Here is a 15,399-nt window from a genome sequence, read left to right as displayed (position 1 = left end):
TTGAACCACCAGCCTTCTGGTTAGCAATCAAGTGCCTTAGCCACTATGCTACCAGAGCTCCTGACATTTGGCTCACACATCCCATTTTCAGAGGCCTCCTCTAGAGATACTCACATTTTCTTTCATCAGAGAACCCTGCTTACTACGAGGCTGTAAATTGCGTCGTTTGTTTCCACTTTCCCCACAAGAATCTAAGCTTCTAGAAGACGGGGTCACGTTTTGGTGATTTTTTTAATCACTAAAGACAGTAATGGGAGCTTTGGTAGCATAGTGCCTAAAGCACTTGACTGCTAACCAGAAGGCTGGCAGTTCAAACCCACCAGCCACTCCTCGGAAGGAAGGTTGGGCAATCTATTTCCGTAGTGATACTGCCTTGGAAACCCAAGGAGGGGTCGCTGAGTCGGGGCCAACTTGACAGCACATAACAACAACAAAGACAGTAATAGCCAATATTTGCACGTACAGTATGGTAGGTGCTGATCTAAGCACTTTACATCCTTTACTTAACCCTCCCAACACTAAAGGGATTAAATTGAGTAATGCAGTGAAGAGAGCCAGTGTCAACCTCAGGCAGGGCAAGTCCAGAGGCTAAGGTCTTTGCCGTTGTATCCCGATACGATGTATCCCAAGAACCAGTTGATTAAAAAACTAGCTGAATGGATGAAAAGGTACTGATGCAGCAGAAGCCTCAGTTGCCAGCTGAAGCCTTGTTTGGGCTGGAACGCTGAAACAATCAATCACCCTGAGAGCTCTGATTCGGTTAGCAAGGTCAGTGAGCCTGTCAGGCACCAACAGGGCCACTCATCGGCAGGGTGCCTGTGAGTGAGGAAATAACCAAAGCTTTCCAAAGCCAAGGCAGACTAGGTTCCTCTCCGGACCCCACCAAGCTTACAGTTGAACACTACTTCAAGGAGGAGCCAGGTTAGTGTTTCCCAATTCATTTGCTAACCTTTCAACGAAACTTCCACCTACAGATTCCTTCTGTGAAAAATAGAAACCATTATCAAGGTATTATGTGGGATCTGAGGGTTCCCCAAGCCTACATCTGAAGGGCTGACGGCTGTGGTCAGTTTTTCACAGGAAGCTTTCTCTTGTAGTTTACCATTTCATCCCCCCAGAGCCAACTCAGTGTCTCCAAGAAACAAAACCAGGCCCTACTGTTCTTCTAAGAGATGTACCACCAGCCCTAGAAACCATCCTTGCCCCTTAGGCCCTGCAAAGAAAGACAGACAATGAAATGGCTGGGCTAAATGGCTTTATTAGAACAAGCCAACATTACAAAGGTTTTAAGAGTTGGCATTGGGGCCCTTTTTCTTGCCAAAGGTGGGCACAACGTTGACGAAACGCCGGTTGTACTGCATCCGCCGCTTGGCCCGGCCAGTCTTCTTCTTCTTCTTTTCCTGCTTAGCCACCTGAAATAGGAAACGACTAGGAAGACCCTGGCCAAGATCTCCTGTGGAACCCCACCCCTTGGTCTCATTACCCGGGAGGGAGAAGGCAGACAAGGCCAGAGTCTATTACTTTGGTGCTTAGGTGTCACAGATAACAAAAGCCACCACCCATATTCTTACTTACCTTCGGAGTCTGACCTCTCACTTTCCCAGCACGAGCCAGGGACCCATGGACTTTGCCTGGCGGAAAACAAGGGTGGCAAGCCATTAGGACAGCAAAGATCCCAGCTCTCTCAATTCAAGCCTTTAGGGGCAAGCTGGCCCCAACAGGCAACCAGAAGGAAACTGCAGAGATGTGACCTGTGACCAATGTGTTAGTGTGGCATGTTCTGGGGTTTCGTTTCAGGAGTTTTCAGATTGATTTTAAGCAAAAACTGCAAGGTGCCTTGGGGATCTTATCTGACCTCCTGATTTCTGTGGGGAAATTCAAAGCCAGAGAAATTCTGACAAGTTGGCTGACTTAAGACCTCTACTGTGGCTCAGCCTCCCAGGAGTTCCATGTGGAAGAGGCAAACAAGGTGACATGGAGAGCTCCATGTGTGTTGCCACAGAAGACACTAAGATGACAAGATCACACCATCCTCACCCATTAGGAGCTTACAGGCAGTTCCCAGGACAGTCCTCCCCAACTCACCTCCAAGCATGCGGCCAGCTACTTCCAGGGTGGTCAGGGCCTCCAGCCCACACTGGCTCAGAGTAGCCTCATCCTCCAGGGGCGTACCTCCCAGGAGCACAACCTGATCTTCCGGGGCGATGCCTTCCAGTGACGCTACATGAGCCTACGGAGGAAAATGAGGCTCATAAGCGTTCTCGCGGGGGTAGATGAGCAACACAAGGGTACAGAACCCAAAGAGCCCCACAGAGCCTTACCTTGACCTGGGCGACCGTCTCCTGGCCGGTCACCTCGAGGGTGTGTAGCTCCTGAGCGCGAACAAAGAGCTGCATGACGACGACTGAAGGGGGAAAAAAAAAAACGGCCTGTGTGGGAAACGAGAAAATGTTCGAGACAAAAAGGGGGTCGGGAATGGGTGGCTGGTAGCAGAAGATCGCGCCGGGATGGAGGTGGCCGGGGGTTTCACGTGGAGAGGGCCGGGGCTGCCAGGAAAGGCAAGTGAGACTCAGAGCCAGGCCGACCGGGCAGCCCTTGTTCCTCCATCTCCCCCGCGCCCGCTAAGCTTGTAGCCAACCCGCCCCTAAGCCCTCGAGATCCAGCCATGGCCCAAGTCTTACCTGAAATGCGACCCCTGTTGCCGCTACGGCGAAGATGGAGCCGAGAAAGAGGAAGAAGCGAGGGCGCGCACGTCCTCACCGGCTGCTGCGTGCCGCGTCACTTGCGGGCGACCGAGCGTTGCCCTCAAGTTTGTACTGATCTCGGCCGTCCTGGCCCCGCCCCCTTAAGGCACGCCTCCTGTCCCAGGCGCACGCGCGGGGAGGGGCGGGGCCACGGGGGTTGCGCGCGCAGAAGGCTAGTGTTAGTGGCAGGCCAAGATGGCGACGGCCTTGTTCCGGGCTGTGCTGCGGCGCTGGAGAACTGGCGGCCAGCCGGGCTGCGGGCTACGGCCCCTGGTAAGAGAGGCTAAGCCTGAAGCTGAGGGGTGTGAAGCTCGTTGCTATTAATCGCGATCCTGAAAACCGTGTCCTTCACGGCCTTAACGTTTCCGTTTGAGTGGGGACATTTGGCTGGAGCTTAGGTGCGAGATTGAGAAGGAAGGTTGGCAGGGCTTGGAGTCTGCCTTTGAGAGCTTGGAGGTTGGAATCGGGCAGGAGGGCAGAACCCCCTAGTCCTTCGAAGGGGAAGCCGTTCCATAGGGTAGGGGCCGACCCCAGATCCATGGTGACACTTCTGGGATCCCAGGGCTCTTGATGCGCAGGCCACTTCATCCCACTTCCTTGCTGTCCTTGTAACTCCCTGGCTTGTCAAGACTCTGGGGTATCTGTTGTCAGAAGTGTCCAAAAGCATCTTTGGGCTGAAAGGATGGAGGGACGGACTCTGGAGTGTAACTTTAAAACCAAAACCAAACCCACTGCTATCGATTTCCAGAACTGCCCCAGAGAGTTTCCAAGGCTGTAATCTTTCTGGAATAAGACTGCCTCATCTCTCTCCCCCTGGGCAGCTAGTGGGTTCCAACCCCTTTTCAGTTAGCGGGCGAGTGCTTTATCGCTGCACCACCAAGGCTCCCTCGCGTAACCTGACCAAACCAAAAACCATATTCATTGATGTCTATTGGATTCTGACTCACAGTGACTGTATGGGACAGGGCAGAACTGCCCCCATAGGTTTCCAGAGTTGTAAGTCTTTGTGGAAGCAGATGGCCCCATCTTTCTCCTACAGAGCAGCTGGTGTGTTTGAACCACCAACCTTTCGGTTATCAGCTGAATGCTTAACCATGGTGACACCAAAACTCCTAGGTAGCATGATTTATTAATTATTTTTTTAAATGCCTTATTCTTGCTCTGGTGGCGTAGTGCCTAAGGCATCTGACTGCTAACCAGAAGGCTGGCGGTTCAAACTCACCAGCCACTCCTTGGAAGGAAGACTGGGCAATCTACTTCCGTAGAGATACCATATTGGAAACCTGAGGCGGGGTCTGAATCGACTTGATGGCAGTGAGTTTTTATTCTTCCTTGCTTGTAGAAAGGGGTAATAAAACATAACTTGTTGCGTTGTAAGAATTAAGTGAAACCAATGCCTGTAAAGCACTTGATACGGTGCGTGCAGGGGGTCCCATTGTATGAGCGTGAGTGGGAGATGATCGGGGATTGCTGTAAGTGCCGAGAACTAGAATGTTTCAACAGAATGTCAGAAAAAACTTTAAAGTACTGAAAAATGTCATATCGGTCAGGCTTATGGTTAACTGGCTTTTCTGAAGTAGATACATCTCGTTTGTAAGTGACATAGGCCCACCTGAATGCGTTGTCCAGTCCCACCTGTACGATGCACTCTGGCATAAATCTGGTACTTTCCTGCCTTCAGCCTTTTGTTGACGGCATTCTCTCCATCCTCTCTGCCTATGTTTTCCTCCTCCACTTCCTAGTATTCTGTCCATCCCGTGGTGGGTGTTGGGTAGGTTTGTTGGTGGCAGACCTGACGGATATGGTTGTATTTTTGTGTTTGTTTTCCTTTGCCTCAGAGTCAAGTCCAGGGGCCTCCTGATTACCCCAGCTTTGTGGAATCCGTGGATGAATACCGTTTTGTGGAGCGCCTGTTACCCCCGACCGGCATTCCAGAGCCCCCAAAGCACAAGCGGTCTCCCACTCCCAGTGGGTGGCAGCCCCCCCATGGTGAGCTGGGCAAAGGGAGTGGCTTGAGGGCTGAGGGACGCATCCTCCCCAGGGGTCTGCTTGCCCCAGTGGAGCTGAGGCGCTGGACTCCCCAGTGGGTTCAGGACCCGTGTTGGGATCCCTCAGGGCTAGTAGCTCATGTCCAAGGGCAGGCCCAGGAGCCCAGCCTTCTGTTTCACTGGTGCCCATCACACTTTGGGATGGTGACCTTGCCAGGTGGGGGCAGGTGAAACTTGTCAAGCTTGGGTCCCCTCTGCCCAGTAGGCCACTTGCTATAATTGAGAACACAGGCTTGGGAGGCAGGCAGTTGTGGGTTTGAATTTGGCCTTATCGCTCACCATTGGTATGGCTTAGAAACTTAGTCTCTCCCAATGTCACTTTTAGCAGGAAAAAAAAAATGAAAAACCTCACTGCCATCAAGTCATTTCCAACTCAGAGTGACCCCTCTTTGGGTTTCTGAGGCGGTATCTCTACGGAAATAGATTGCCCAGTCTTCCTTCCAAAGAGTGTCTGGTGGGTTTGAACTGCCAGCCTTCTTGTTAGCAGTCAAATATCTTAGGCTCTACGCCACCAGAAGTGGGGATAATGAACTGCTTGACACACAAAGCACGTGGTGTGGAGCCACCGTGAGGGGGGTGCCTGGTGCTTGGAGGTCCCTTTGTGGTGGTTGTTACTATGTGCTGTCGAGTTGGTCCCGACTCACAGTGAAACCTCCTTGGGTTTCCGAGGCAGTATCTCTACGGAAGTAGATTGCCCAACCTTCCTTCCGAGGAGTGGCTGCTGGGTTTGAAGCACCAGCCCTCTGGTTAGCAGTCAGGTGCCTCAGGCACTACGCTACCAGAGCTCCTTGTAGGTCCCTAGTCTTTTGTTTCAAAGATCGATTTTTAGCCTTTCTGACCCAGTAGAGAAGGAGCTGTGATGGCGTAGTGGTTACAGCATTTAACTGCTAACCAAGAAGATCGGCAGTTGGTTTGCTTCTGTTTATTTACAGCCTAGGAAACCCTATGTGGCAGGTCAGCTCTGGCCTATGGAGCTGACTTGATTAAAGTAGGTTTGGTTTTTTGGTTCTAGACCCAGTGGAGGAGGGCAAAGATTGGCCCCAGAGGGCCATGGTCCTGACTTTTACTTTTTCATTCACTCCATAGATATTGACTGAGCACCTCCCTGGCGCCAGGGTGAACAAGCTAGGCCTGGCTGTATGCTCAGGAAAAGAGAGGGCCTGGCCTGGAGTCTGTAGGCAGTATGGCCTGGTCAATATAGTGAGGCTTAGCAGACGCTGAGGGGAAGGGCCCTTGGCTGAGGTGGGGGAGGCTTGGGCAGACCTGGTTTATCACTGTCCCTCCCTGTGACAGACCCGCCGCCCAACCTGCCCTACTTCGTGCGGCGCTCTCGGATGCACAACATCCCTGTCTACAGAGACATCACACACGGCAACCGCCACATGACTGTGATCCGGAAGGTGGAAGGGGATATCTGGGTAAGTGGGTGGGTAGCTCGGGGCGGTCCTGACCCTTTAAGGGCTGAGAGGGCGGGAGCCCAGGAGGCTGGGACCACCTTCCCTATCCTCAGAGGGGCGGGTCTTTGGCCACGCCTGACTGGCTGTTTTCCCTCAGGCCCTGCAGAAGGATGTGGAGGACTTCCTAAGCCCATTGCTGGGGAAGACGCCCATCACTCAGGTCAACGAAGTGACAGGTACCCTGCGGGTCAAGGGCTACTTTGACCAGCAGCTCAAAGCCTGGCTCCTGGAGAAGGGCTTCTGAAGCCCAGCAGAGCCGCCTGCCCAACAGCGCCCTCTACAGACTGGAGTCCAGGGGACCTCGGGGAAGGGATGGGTGCCGACGCTTCTGGGACTGAGGTGCCAGGGCTAAGTGCATGGTCTGGCAGAGTGTGAGGGCGAATGGGCCTCAGCGTCCCGTCCTTGCTGCATAAAGGGAGAACAGGGAGGGTCTGCACTTAGGTGTCAGGGCGGGGAGGACTACTGAATTGGAGTCCAGGGGAACAGCCGAGCTGGTGGGGGCATCCTCTCCGTTTTCCCTTGTCGGGGGCTCCTTGGGCTCAGCTATCTAACATCTTGGGGGTGGTGACTGCCCCTCTAGAGGGAGTGGTAGCCCACCAACTTAAGAGTAGCACCAGGCAGAACATTTGGGTGTGTTAAGTGCTCTGCCCTCCTGACCTCACCGCTGCAGAGACCACCCCCAAGCCCTAGGGCAGACCTGGCTTGGTTGGAGGCTATGGAGCATACAGATGACTGCGACACGGATCCTGGAGCGCTTAGTGTCCAGGTACATCCCTGGGCACAGAGGGGGAGAAGCCCCATCTGGGGTCCCTGTTCCATTCCAGAGCAGAGGAGGGGCTGACTAGCTTTCCAAGGTCTGGAAGAGAAGCTCCAGCAAGTGGTTTGCTTTGGTTAGTCTGACCACAAGGGGGTGCTTGGGAGTTCCAGGAGCCCAGCACCAGGCTGCTCTCTGGACTTGAAGGCTAGACAGGAGTTTGCAGGCAGGAAGGAGGATGGCCTTTTGCATGTGCCTTCCCATCCCATCTCAACTAGCTTTCACATCTGTCCCCCCTGGGAGTTATAGGAGCCAAAGGCTTCCATCCCCACCTTCTTCCAGCATCCAGATAATTAAGAGGGTTGAGATCCTGGTTCCTCTACTTGATCTCTGACTTAAGGCAAGGTACTTAACCTCTCTGGGGCACAGTTTCTTCCTGTGGAGTTTAATGATCAACACTGTCCAAGGACAGTGATGTGCTCAAGTTTCCCTCCTGGAAACTCCAAGCCAGTCTGCAGCCTCTGCAGGGAGTCGGGGTCCGACACACTGATCCTATGACACCAGCACCAGCAGTGGTTAGTTAATGCAAGTTTTTATTTGGCTGTATATACAATTTAAGCTATTAAAATTTGTACAATATTTACAAATTAAATAATCATCTGAAACTGTCTCCAGCAACTCTTGTAACACAAAACGGGGATAAAGACTGAAGCCGGCAGGCCAGGGCTCCTGTGGCCCCTCCCTGGCAGGAGCCTTTTCTAAACTGGAAAGACCAGAAGCCTGGCACGCCTGCATTCAAATTCAAAAGACAACGTTTAAGCCAAAAGACTCTAGGAAGGATGGAATTCCAATTCTCAACTCAAGAAGTCCTGCAGGCTGAGAGGGGGCCTTCCTCCATTGCCAGGGGGTCTGCAGTGGTTAAGGAGCAGTCGCACTGGTCCTCAGCCTGCAGGGAGGCTGGGCAGTGGCTGCTGGGGGAGACCTGGTCAGTCTCCCTCGGAGAAGCGGCTTGGGAAGAAGGGCCTGGGGGGAGAGGGAAGGGGCAGGGTCCCTCAGTGCTGCCCACCTGCCCCCCATCCCCAGGCACTTCTTTCCCTGAGTTGAGTGGTTGCCAGTAAGACATGGAAATGCCACAGGGCATAGGGGGCACAGCCACCATCACAAGGAGGTTCTAGGAAGAGGGGAGAAAAGGGAATCGGTACTAGTCTTGGTGGGCAGGCCAAGGAACAAGATCCCGGCCCGCCTCCAGCCCCTCGAGTCCACACTGAGGAACGGACGCTAATACTGTTCGGCACTGCAGCATGACTCCGCACACAAGCAGGGCTTGGAGGGGCTGCCCCTTCTCCCAGAAAGGGGTGGGGAGGAAGAGGACTTCCTGGGGCGGAGTCTTTCGGCCCTCACTGCCCAGCCAGGCCCCAGAACCCAGTGCTGAAGCGTGGGAGAGGATGGCTGGGCCTGACCCACGATCCCCATGGCTGCCTAGGGCTGCCTGGAGTCAGCCGGCAGCTCAGGCCTCTCATTTGGCTAGGGGCGGCTACTGTCTCCTCAGAGCTGGGGGTCACTTCTCCCTGGTGCAGACAGAGAGGGAGCTGGCACTTGGTGGCAGGACATGTTCCAGTGAGGGCTGCTCAAGAGAGCGGGGACAGGGGCCGGGGGCAGTGTCAGTGGGCCACGGGGGACTCCAGCTTTTGTAGGCGGCGGCGGCGGAGCTCTGCTGCGTCTGGCTCCCCGTCCTCGGGCGGCTCCTCGGTGCCCGCCGACTCCCGAGCTGCGGGGAGAGGAGTCAGCAGTGGCCCGTGAAGCGCGCCCTGCCCACCCTTGGGAGGCTGACCAGACCTACCTGGGGGCTTTTCAGGCTCAGGGGTTGGAGGGGAGGCTCCTGGGGACGGGGTGGTGGCCTCGGAGCTGGGGGTGCTAGTGGAGGAGGCAGCAGTCACTGTAGGGACGGCCTCCTCAGTGGGGCTGACTGAAGTGGCAGGCCGGGGGGGCCTAGGAAGAGGAGAGAGGTGGGTGCCACCTTGGCATCCTGGACCAGGCAGATTCTCCCAGCAACTGGAGAGCCCAGCAGGGCACAGTCCAGGACCGGTGTGCCTTGTGACCAGGAGGCACCAGGAACGTTACTGATGGCATTCCCAGGTCAGGCGACTTGAGGGCCAGGTGGCTGTAGACCACAGATGGTGAGCCACTTATGGGCAGGGCCTTTGTTCACTGTTAGGCTGTAATCTCCATTCTGGGCTGCCAGGCTCCTTACCCGGTAGCCGCCTAACATACGTCCTGAGCTCTGGCCTCTAGCTCAGCCTGTGCTGTTACTGCCGGTGCTGGGCACACTGTACGTGTCACCCACGAGCAGGTATTACAGGTAAGAGGAGCTCTGGGGATGTAGTGCTTAAAACATTTGGCTGGTAACCAAAAGGTCAGAGGTTCGAAGCCACCAGCCACCAGGCAGGAGAAAGATGAAGCAGTCTGCTTCCATAAAAATTTATGACAAGCAGTTCTACTCTGTCCTCTGGAGGTGCTATGAGTTAATCAACTCAATGGCAGTGGGTTTGCTGGGTTTTTTAAAATGTGGTAATGGAGTCACAGAGTCAGCTAGTAAGGGGTCAGGACTAGAACTCAGGCCATGCTGGCACCAAGTGACTGCTGCCTGCTGGCTCTTTGCAGGGGTCACAGTGCTGGTCACTCCCACTTCCTTGCATCCAGACATGCTTTCTGAGCAGAAGAGAAAGGTGCTAGGAGTGACCAGTAAAACTCCTGGAGGCACTGGATGCAGAGAAGTGTCACAGGCTGGCAGGGAGACTAAGGCCACTGCTGGGGCCTCTTGGCAGCTCCCCTAGATGTGCCCCACCCTCCGTGAGAGGCACCCCATTCCCCGTGAGACGCACCCCAGGGAGGCAAGCACGGTGAGGTACTGGTTGATCTGCAGCATGGCGGCGTCCAGCAGCGTGTGGATGTTGCGTAGGCTCTGCAGCCGGGCCTCTAGGTGCTGCCGCTCATGGCCCTCCAGGGCCCGCAGCTCCTCTGGAGTCAGCCCGGCAAAGCCCGCAGGGGGCACGGGCATTGGGGGGAAGGCTGGAGAGAAGGAGCGGCTCAGCCTGGCTGCTGGGCCTGCCACGCCGCCTCCAGAACACCTGAGAGCTGCCCGACTTACCAAATGGTGGAGGTAGGGGCATACCCATCCAGGGCGGAGGGAAGGGGAAGCCAGGGGCTGGGCCACTCTCGGGGGCAGGGACAGAGCCAGGTGCCTGGGCAGGGGCACCAGCAACAGCTGTGCCAGCAGCTGTGGTTGTGGCCACGCCACTGGGCCGAGAGAGGGCTGGTGAAGAACAGGAACAAGAAGTCAGTGAGTACCACGGGGCCTCCGGTACCCTCCACCCAGCTGTCACATTACCCAAAAGGCTTACCTGTGCTCGTAGATGGAGGGGCCACAGCCTCTCCTGAGCTGGGAGGAGGTGGGACAGGTGGAAAGGGGCCCATGGGGGGCCAGAGTGGGAACATGCCTGGAGGAAAGGGAGGCAGGAGGCCCTGGGGGACTGTGGAGAGAGAACAGGGAGTGAAAAAAAGCCAAAATGAGACAGACCCAACTCCCAGGCGGAGTCTTGGTTATTGAGAGCTGTCTCTGCACCCCCCAGGCCCCCGCATGCCTCCAACTCAGGAGGGCCGCCAGCATCCCCTCTTCGTCTGTCCACCCCTCCCACCCATATTGTAAGCAGCTGGAAGGCAAGGACCGTACCTCATTCCCTTCTGTCTCCCACACCTAGCCTAGGGCGAGGACCAGTGCTGTGTTGGGTAGCCAGACAAAGGGGGCCACTTACAGTTGGGGGGCTGGGGCAGGAGTGGTGGTGGGTGGGGAGCAGGAGGTGGCCCCTGGTCTGCAGGCTCAGGAGGCGGTGGTGACTGGGCTGGCAGAGATGCCCGAAGCACATCCATGCGGCAGGTAGGGCAGGTCTGTTGCCGCTGGAACCAAGAGCGCAGGCAGCTGCGGGACAAGAGCAGGCGGCAGTCAGGTGCCCAAGGGCTGCCTCTGGGCGTCCTCAGTGTGCAGGCCCCTCGGGCCCTCCTACCTGGTGTGGAAAATGTGGTTGCAGGGGAGCCTCTTGGCGCCGGTCACCATCTCTTCTCGGCAGATGATGCAGACGTTGTCCATGGCCTGGAGTTCCTCTGGGGTGGCATCCGGGTACCTGGTGAGGACCAGGGACATGTCAGGGTCGGAACTGCAGGCAGGGGGACCCAGGGCAGGGCCTGGGAAACTAGGCCCACTTACAGGGTGTTCATGTTGCGGATGGCCCGGCGAGACATGATGGCGTCGGTCACAGCTTTCTTGAACTGCCTGAAAGGAGCGTTTGGGTGAGAGAAAGGGGCGGGAGGGGAGGCCCAGGAAGGGGCGGGGGGCGTGGCACAGCTAGGCTCACCTCATGGCCAGGTACATGGGCCGGATGGCGAAGAGCGGAAAGGTGTGCACCTTGATCATGATGGTCATGAAGGCCATGTATAGCAGAACCTTGATGAAGCCTGGGGGTAGGGTGCAGGAAACACAAGGTCACGGGTCTGGGAGGCAGAGCCTGGGCCACTGTCCAGGTCAGGGGGTCCAGGATGTGCTCACCTGTGAACAGCTCCGTGTAGAGCATGTACACGGCCTTGTTGTCCCAGGGGTTCTCGCTCTGCAGGTCCACAGAGTGCAGCACGTACTTGATGAAGATGGTGAGCACCATGGTCATCAGGATGGCGTACTGGGGGGGGGGGGGGGGGGGGGGGGGGGGGGGGGGGGGGGGGGGGGGGGGGGGGGGGGGGGGGGGGGGGGGGGGGGGGGGCACGGGGCATGAGCAAGTGCCCTTGCTGCAGCCACACTGGGCACCAGGGGACGGTGGTTCTGCACACAGGCTCTGGACACAGCCAGTCACCCTGGCTGGAGTCACCCTGGCTCCTCCGTTTAGCGGCGGGACTTAAGGTAGTAACTCACTGAACCTCTCTCATCCTGTTTGCTCCTCTGTCAAGTAACAGAATTAACTGTTCTTTATAACAGTGTTTCACCAATTAAAAGCAGCAAGTCAAGGGCTCAGCACACAGCCTGGCACATGGTAAGCACACAAAGCAAGGAACAAATGTGAGCTGTCGTCTTTGGACTCTCCTGGCCAGAGGGACGCCGCCCCAGTTGCCCATCAAGCTAATTCCCTCCTGTCCATCAACAGTTCTGGCATCACCCTCCAGGAAGCCCCCTGAGCACCTGCGCCGGCCTTCGCCTCCGTCCTGCCCCTTTTTGTGTCTTCCCCAATTACCCAGGGGTGAGCCCGTGGGTGGGGGCTGACCACAGAGCAGCTGCTTAATAAGGGTTTGTGGCGTTATTCAAGGCACATCACTGTCACCCCAGGCTTGTCCTCTGACCTCCTAGGGCAGTTTTACCTCAAAGCCAAACACCAGCTGTACAGAGGCCCCACGGGTCAGGATGCTGTGATAGGCGTGGCTGACGAAGAGGAAGTCCAGGATACCCAGAAGGAACATGAGGGCTGTGGGGGACCCCCCAAACGAGGGGTGGGATGGGGTCAGCCCAGGGCCCGACAGTCACTTTCTGCTCTAGGACAGCCGCCACCCCAAGCCTATCATGGCCCCAGCCGTGGTGGTCACATTCTGCTAAACCCAGCCCCCTGGGAACTCCGGTTCTGCCTCGGGGGGTACTGGGGCAGCCCAAGTTCCAGGTGAGCGGAGCTGAGGGCCCAGGCAGTTGAGAAGCTCTGAAGTGGAACAGGGCAGAGAGACATGCAAATCAGCTTCCCAAATTATCTTTCCTGTACAGCTGTGGGCCAAGGGGGGCAGCCTGTGCTCAAAGTACAGACCCACAGTTGGTGCCAATCCTCCACGTCCCTCTCCTCCCTCCAGCTCCTTCCCCTGGCTTCCCAGAGAGTCTCACTCACAGACGATGCGACAGTGGAAGAGCCAGGAGATGTTGGGGCTGCGTTCCATCTGCAACAGGAGCGAGGTGGCCGGTCAGGGATGCTGAGGTTCACGCTACCTCCTGGACCCAGCCCTCACTTCTCCCCAAGCCTGCCCACCGGCTCCTCCCTGGTTTCCATCTTCCAGAGAAGGCCCCGAGCAGACTCACAAAGTCCACGCGGTCCTCAGCCAACCAGTGGAAACACTTGAGGAAGAGGAGGAGAGTGAAGAGGGCGACGAAGCGGGGGCTGAAGTCGTCGCGGAAGACAGTGAAGGCCAGACAAGTCTCGGTGACCGCGTACCAGGACCGCTCCAGGAGGTGCTGGGGATGGGGCAGGGATGGCCATGGAACCGACGCGTGGCTTGCCCGGCTCCCTGGCCCTCACCTTTGGGGCTGCCGCCATCTTACCTCCATCTCTGCTGCTCTGAGCTGCCCGAAGAACACTTTGCCCATCACCTTGCCCAAGAGGAAGACAAGGACGAAGGCCTGGATGTACAGAACCTAGGGGTGGAGAGAGACTGGTTTGAAGTCACTTTTCTGCCTTCCTCTGCCTGCAACTCCTGGAGCAGGAACCTCCGCACATCCCCATCACAACTGATTCAAAGTGAAGCAGCTGGTAGCCACTTCCTCTCTCCGCAACTTACCTGACCTTTAGCCCCGCCCCCATCCCAGGCTGACTCCTCCTTCCCTCCCAAGGAGTTCCTCCCGTCCCTGAACTCACGGCCATGCTGGGGCTAGACTTGGTCAGGTACACGACAGTGGGGTAGAACTGGTGCTTGAGGTAGTAGGCGTGAGCCACGACGGCCCCAGTCAGCGCCAGGCTGGCGGCCATCATCACTGCGGTGCGGAACATTGCCCTGGCCCGGGGACCTAACGGGGAACAAGACAGGTGATACCAGAGCGCGCAGCCTGGCACAGGCCCCCACACACGTGTCATCAAACAGGACAAAGAAAAACCCCTTCACCTTCATAGATCGAGGGCAGCATACACTCCCCCAGTTTACAAATGAGAAACTTGCGACTGGAAAGGGCTAAGCGATCCCACTGACACAAAGCCTGGAACCTGGGCCAGTCTTATTTCAAATCTAGGGCTTTTTCCACGCCGCCTGCCAAGCCGCCTCCTTTGGGGAGGCAATGAGGAAAGGCAGGCGAGTTGGAGAAGGGCGGAACTGCCCAGGCTGACCCTTCCGTGAGGGTGCCAGGGTGGAAGGCGAAAGCCGAATCTGCTCTAGAGACAGGAACGCGCGGCCAGGGCAGGGAAGCGGTAGGGCGCGGGGGGTGCGGCCCGGCACGCAGCAGCGCCAGTGACAGCTCTGCCAGGGTGGCCGGCTCCAACCCGCGCCCCGCGCCCCGCGCCCCGCGGCAGTGGGCGGGGTACGTCCGCCTGGAATCCTGGCTTCCCCCACAGGCCCCCGAGGCAGTGTCAACTCCTGGCTCCCGGGAAACGGCCGCCGGAAAGGGTGCAGTGGCTGGACTTATGGGGGCCACAGTGACCCTCGCAGCCGCGCACCTGGGGGTACCAGGAGCTGCGAGACTCGCAGCTGGGGCCCAGCCTGCGGAGAGCGGCCGCGCCGGCGTCTGAGGTCTACAGCCAGTTGACAGGCCGTAAGCGGGCGGCCGGGCTGAGGGGGCGGGCTGACCTCAGAGGCTTCTAGGGGAAAATTCCGGTCCCGACCCCAACCCAGGCCCGACGCCAGCTCACTCACCAGCAGCTTAGCGCCGCGAGGCCGCTCAATTCCGCGACTGCGGCGGCCGCTCTGGTTAACAACACTCCCACCCCCTGCGAACCGGAACTTCGAGGGGTAAGACACCTCACTTCCGGCGGCGCGGGGCGCGGCGTGGGACGTACCAAGTGCGCCTTTCCCTTTCCCACTCCGCGCATCCTGCATGGTCCGGGAGCAGTAGTCTCATCACCAGAGCTAGTGTTCTTGTGCATGGGAGAGAGCTGATCAAGAGATGCGAAAGGTGGTCGGAGCGGATAAGGGCAAGGCGGGAATTCCCCTCCATTAATTGGTCATAGATGGTATCGTCTCCACCTCTCTGAGTGGACTTAACCTGGCGGAGGGCGCTCTCAGCGGCTGGCTGGCTGGTGGCGCACTGTGGGGACCGTACCACTCGGAGTAGGGAGTAGACAAAGGACAGATTTTACATATCTAGGAAAAAGAAAATGTTTCAGAGCCTCCTTCTAGAGGGATTCCTAATAGTTTGATAAACAAGGTGACCTCCGGAGGATTGGGTGCAGAAATAAGATATTTGTCTCCCCCTGTCCCCCCCCAAGGTGAGTGGGAATGAGTGGGGCCCCCGTGGCTGCTATTGATTGGTTGCAATAGAGTTACGCGGACCAATAAGAAAAAGTAAGGAAATTTGCTGACCTATAGGAAGAGAAAAGCAGGTGAGTGGTTGGTATAGGGGGAAGGTACAGTTGCTAAGAGCGAGGTCCTACCGCAGCTCCAAGTAGTGGGGCAAGTGG

The 15,399-nt window shown here is 57.0% G+C and overlaps 3 protein-coding genes across 3 annotated transcripts; 1 reads left to right on the top strand and 2 right to left on the bottom strand.

Moving 5' to 3' along the window:
- Window positions 1-1,286: 1,286 nt before the first annotated feature.
- FAU (FAU ubiquitin like and ribosomal protein S30 fusion) lies at window positions 1,287-2,396 on the bottom strand. Its single transcript, XM_007944781.2, has 4 exons — window positions 2,322-2,396; window positions 2,086-2,230; window positions 1,576-1,631; window positions 1,287-1,412 (listed from the first exon to the last, which is right to left on the bottom strand). Exons 1-4 carry the CDS (start codon window positions 2,394-2,396, stop codon window positions 1,287-1,289), a joined length of 402 nt encoding a protein of 133 aa, XP_007942972.1.
- Window positions 2,397-2,939: 543 nt separating this feature from the next.
- Window positions 2,940-6,493, top strand: MRPL49 (mitochondrial ribosomal protein L49). The gene is made up of 4 exons (XM_007944780.1): window positions 2,940-3,017; window positions 4,583-4,733; window positions 6,086-6,210; window positions 6,347-6,493. The coding sequence occupies exons 1-4, from the start codon at window positions 2,940-2,942 to the stop codon at window positions 6,491-6,493; spliced, it is 501 nt and encodes a 166-aa protein (XP_007942971.1).
- A 2,171-nt stretch (window positions 6,494-8,664) lies between these two features.
- On the bottom strand, window positions 8,665-13,782 carry SYVN1 (synoviolin 1). Its single transcript, XM_007944779.2, has 15 exons — window positions 13,651-13,782; window positions 13,338-13,430; window positions 13,098-13,250; window positions 12,910-12,958; window positions 12,401-12,504; window positions 11,604-11,730; window positions 11,413-11,512; window positions 11,265-11,330; window positions 11,065-11,181; window positions 10,816-10,979; window positions 10,405-10,533; window positions 10,152-10,316; window positions 9,886-10,072; window positions 8,844-8,992; window positions 8,665-8,771 (listed from the first exon to the last, which is right to left on the bottom strand). Exons 1-15 carry the CDS (start codon window positions 13,780-13,782, stop codon window positions 8,665-8,667), a joined length of 1,842 nt encoding a protein of 613 aa, XP_007942970.1.
- Between the last annotated feature and the right edge of the window lie 1,617 nt (window positions 13,783-15,399).

Source organism: Orycteropus afer, unplaced genomic scaffold (assembly GCF_000298275.1).
Source record: "Orycteropus afer afer isolate SDZICR_OR568_19922 unplaced genomic scaffold, OryAfe1.0 scaffold00130, whole genome shotgun sequence".
Taxonomy (NCBI): Eukaryota; Metazoa; Chordata; class Mammalia; order Tubulidentata; family Orycteropodidae; genus Orycteropus; species Orycteropus afer.
This window is presented reverse-complemented; position numbering and strand designations above follow the sequence as displayed.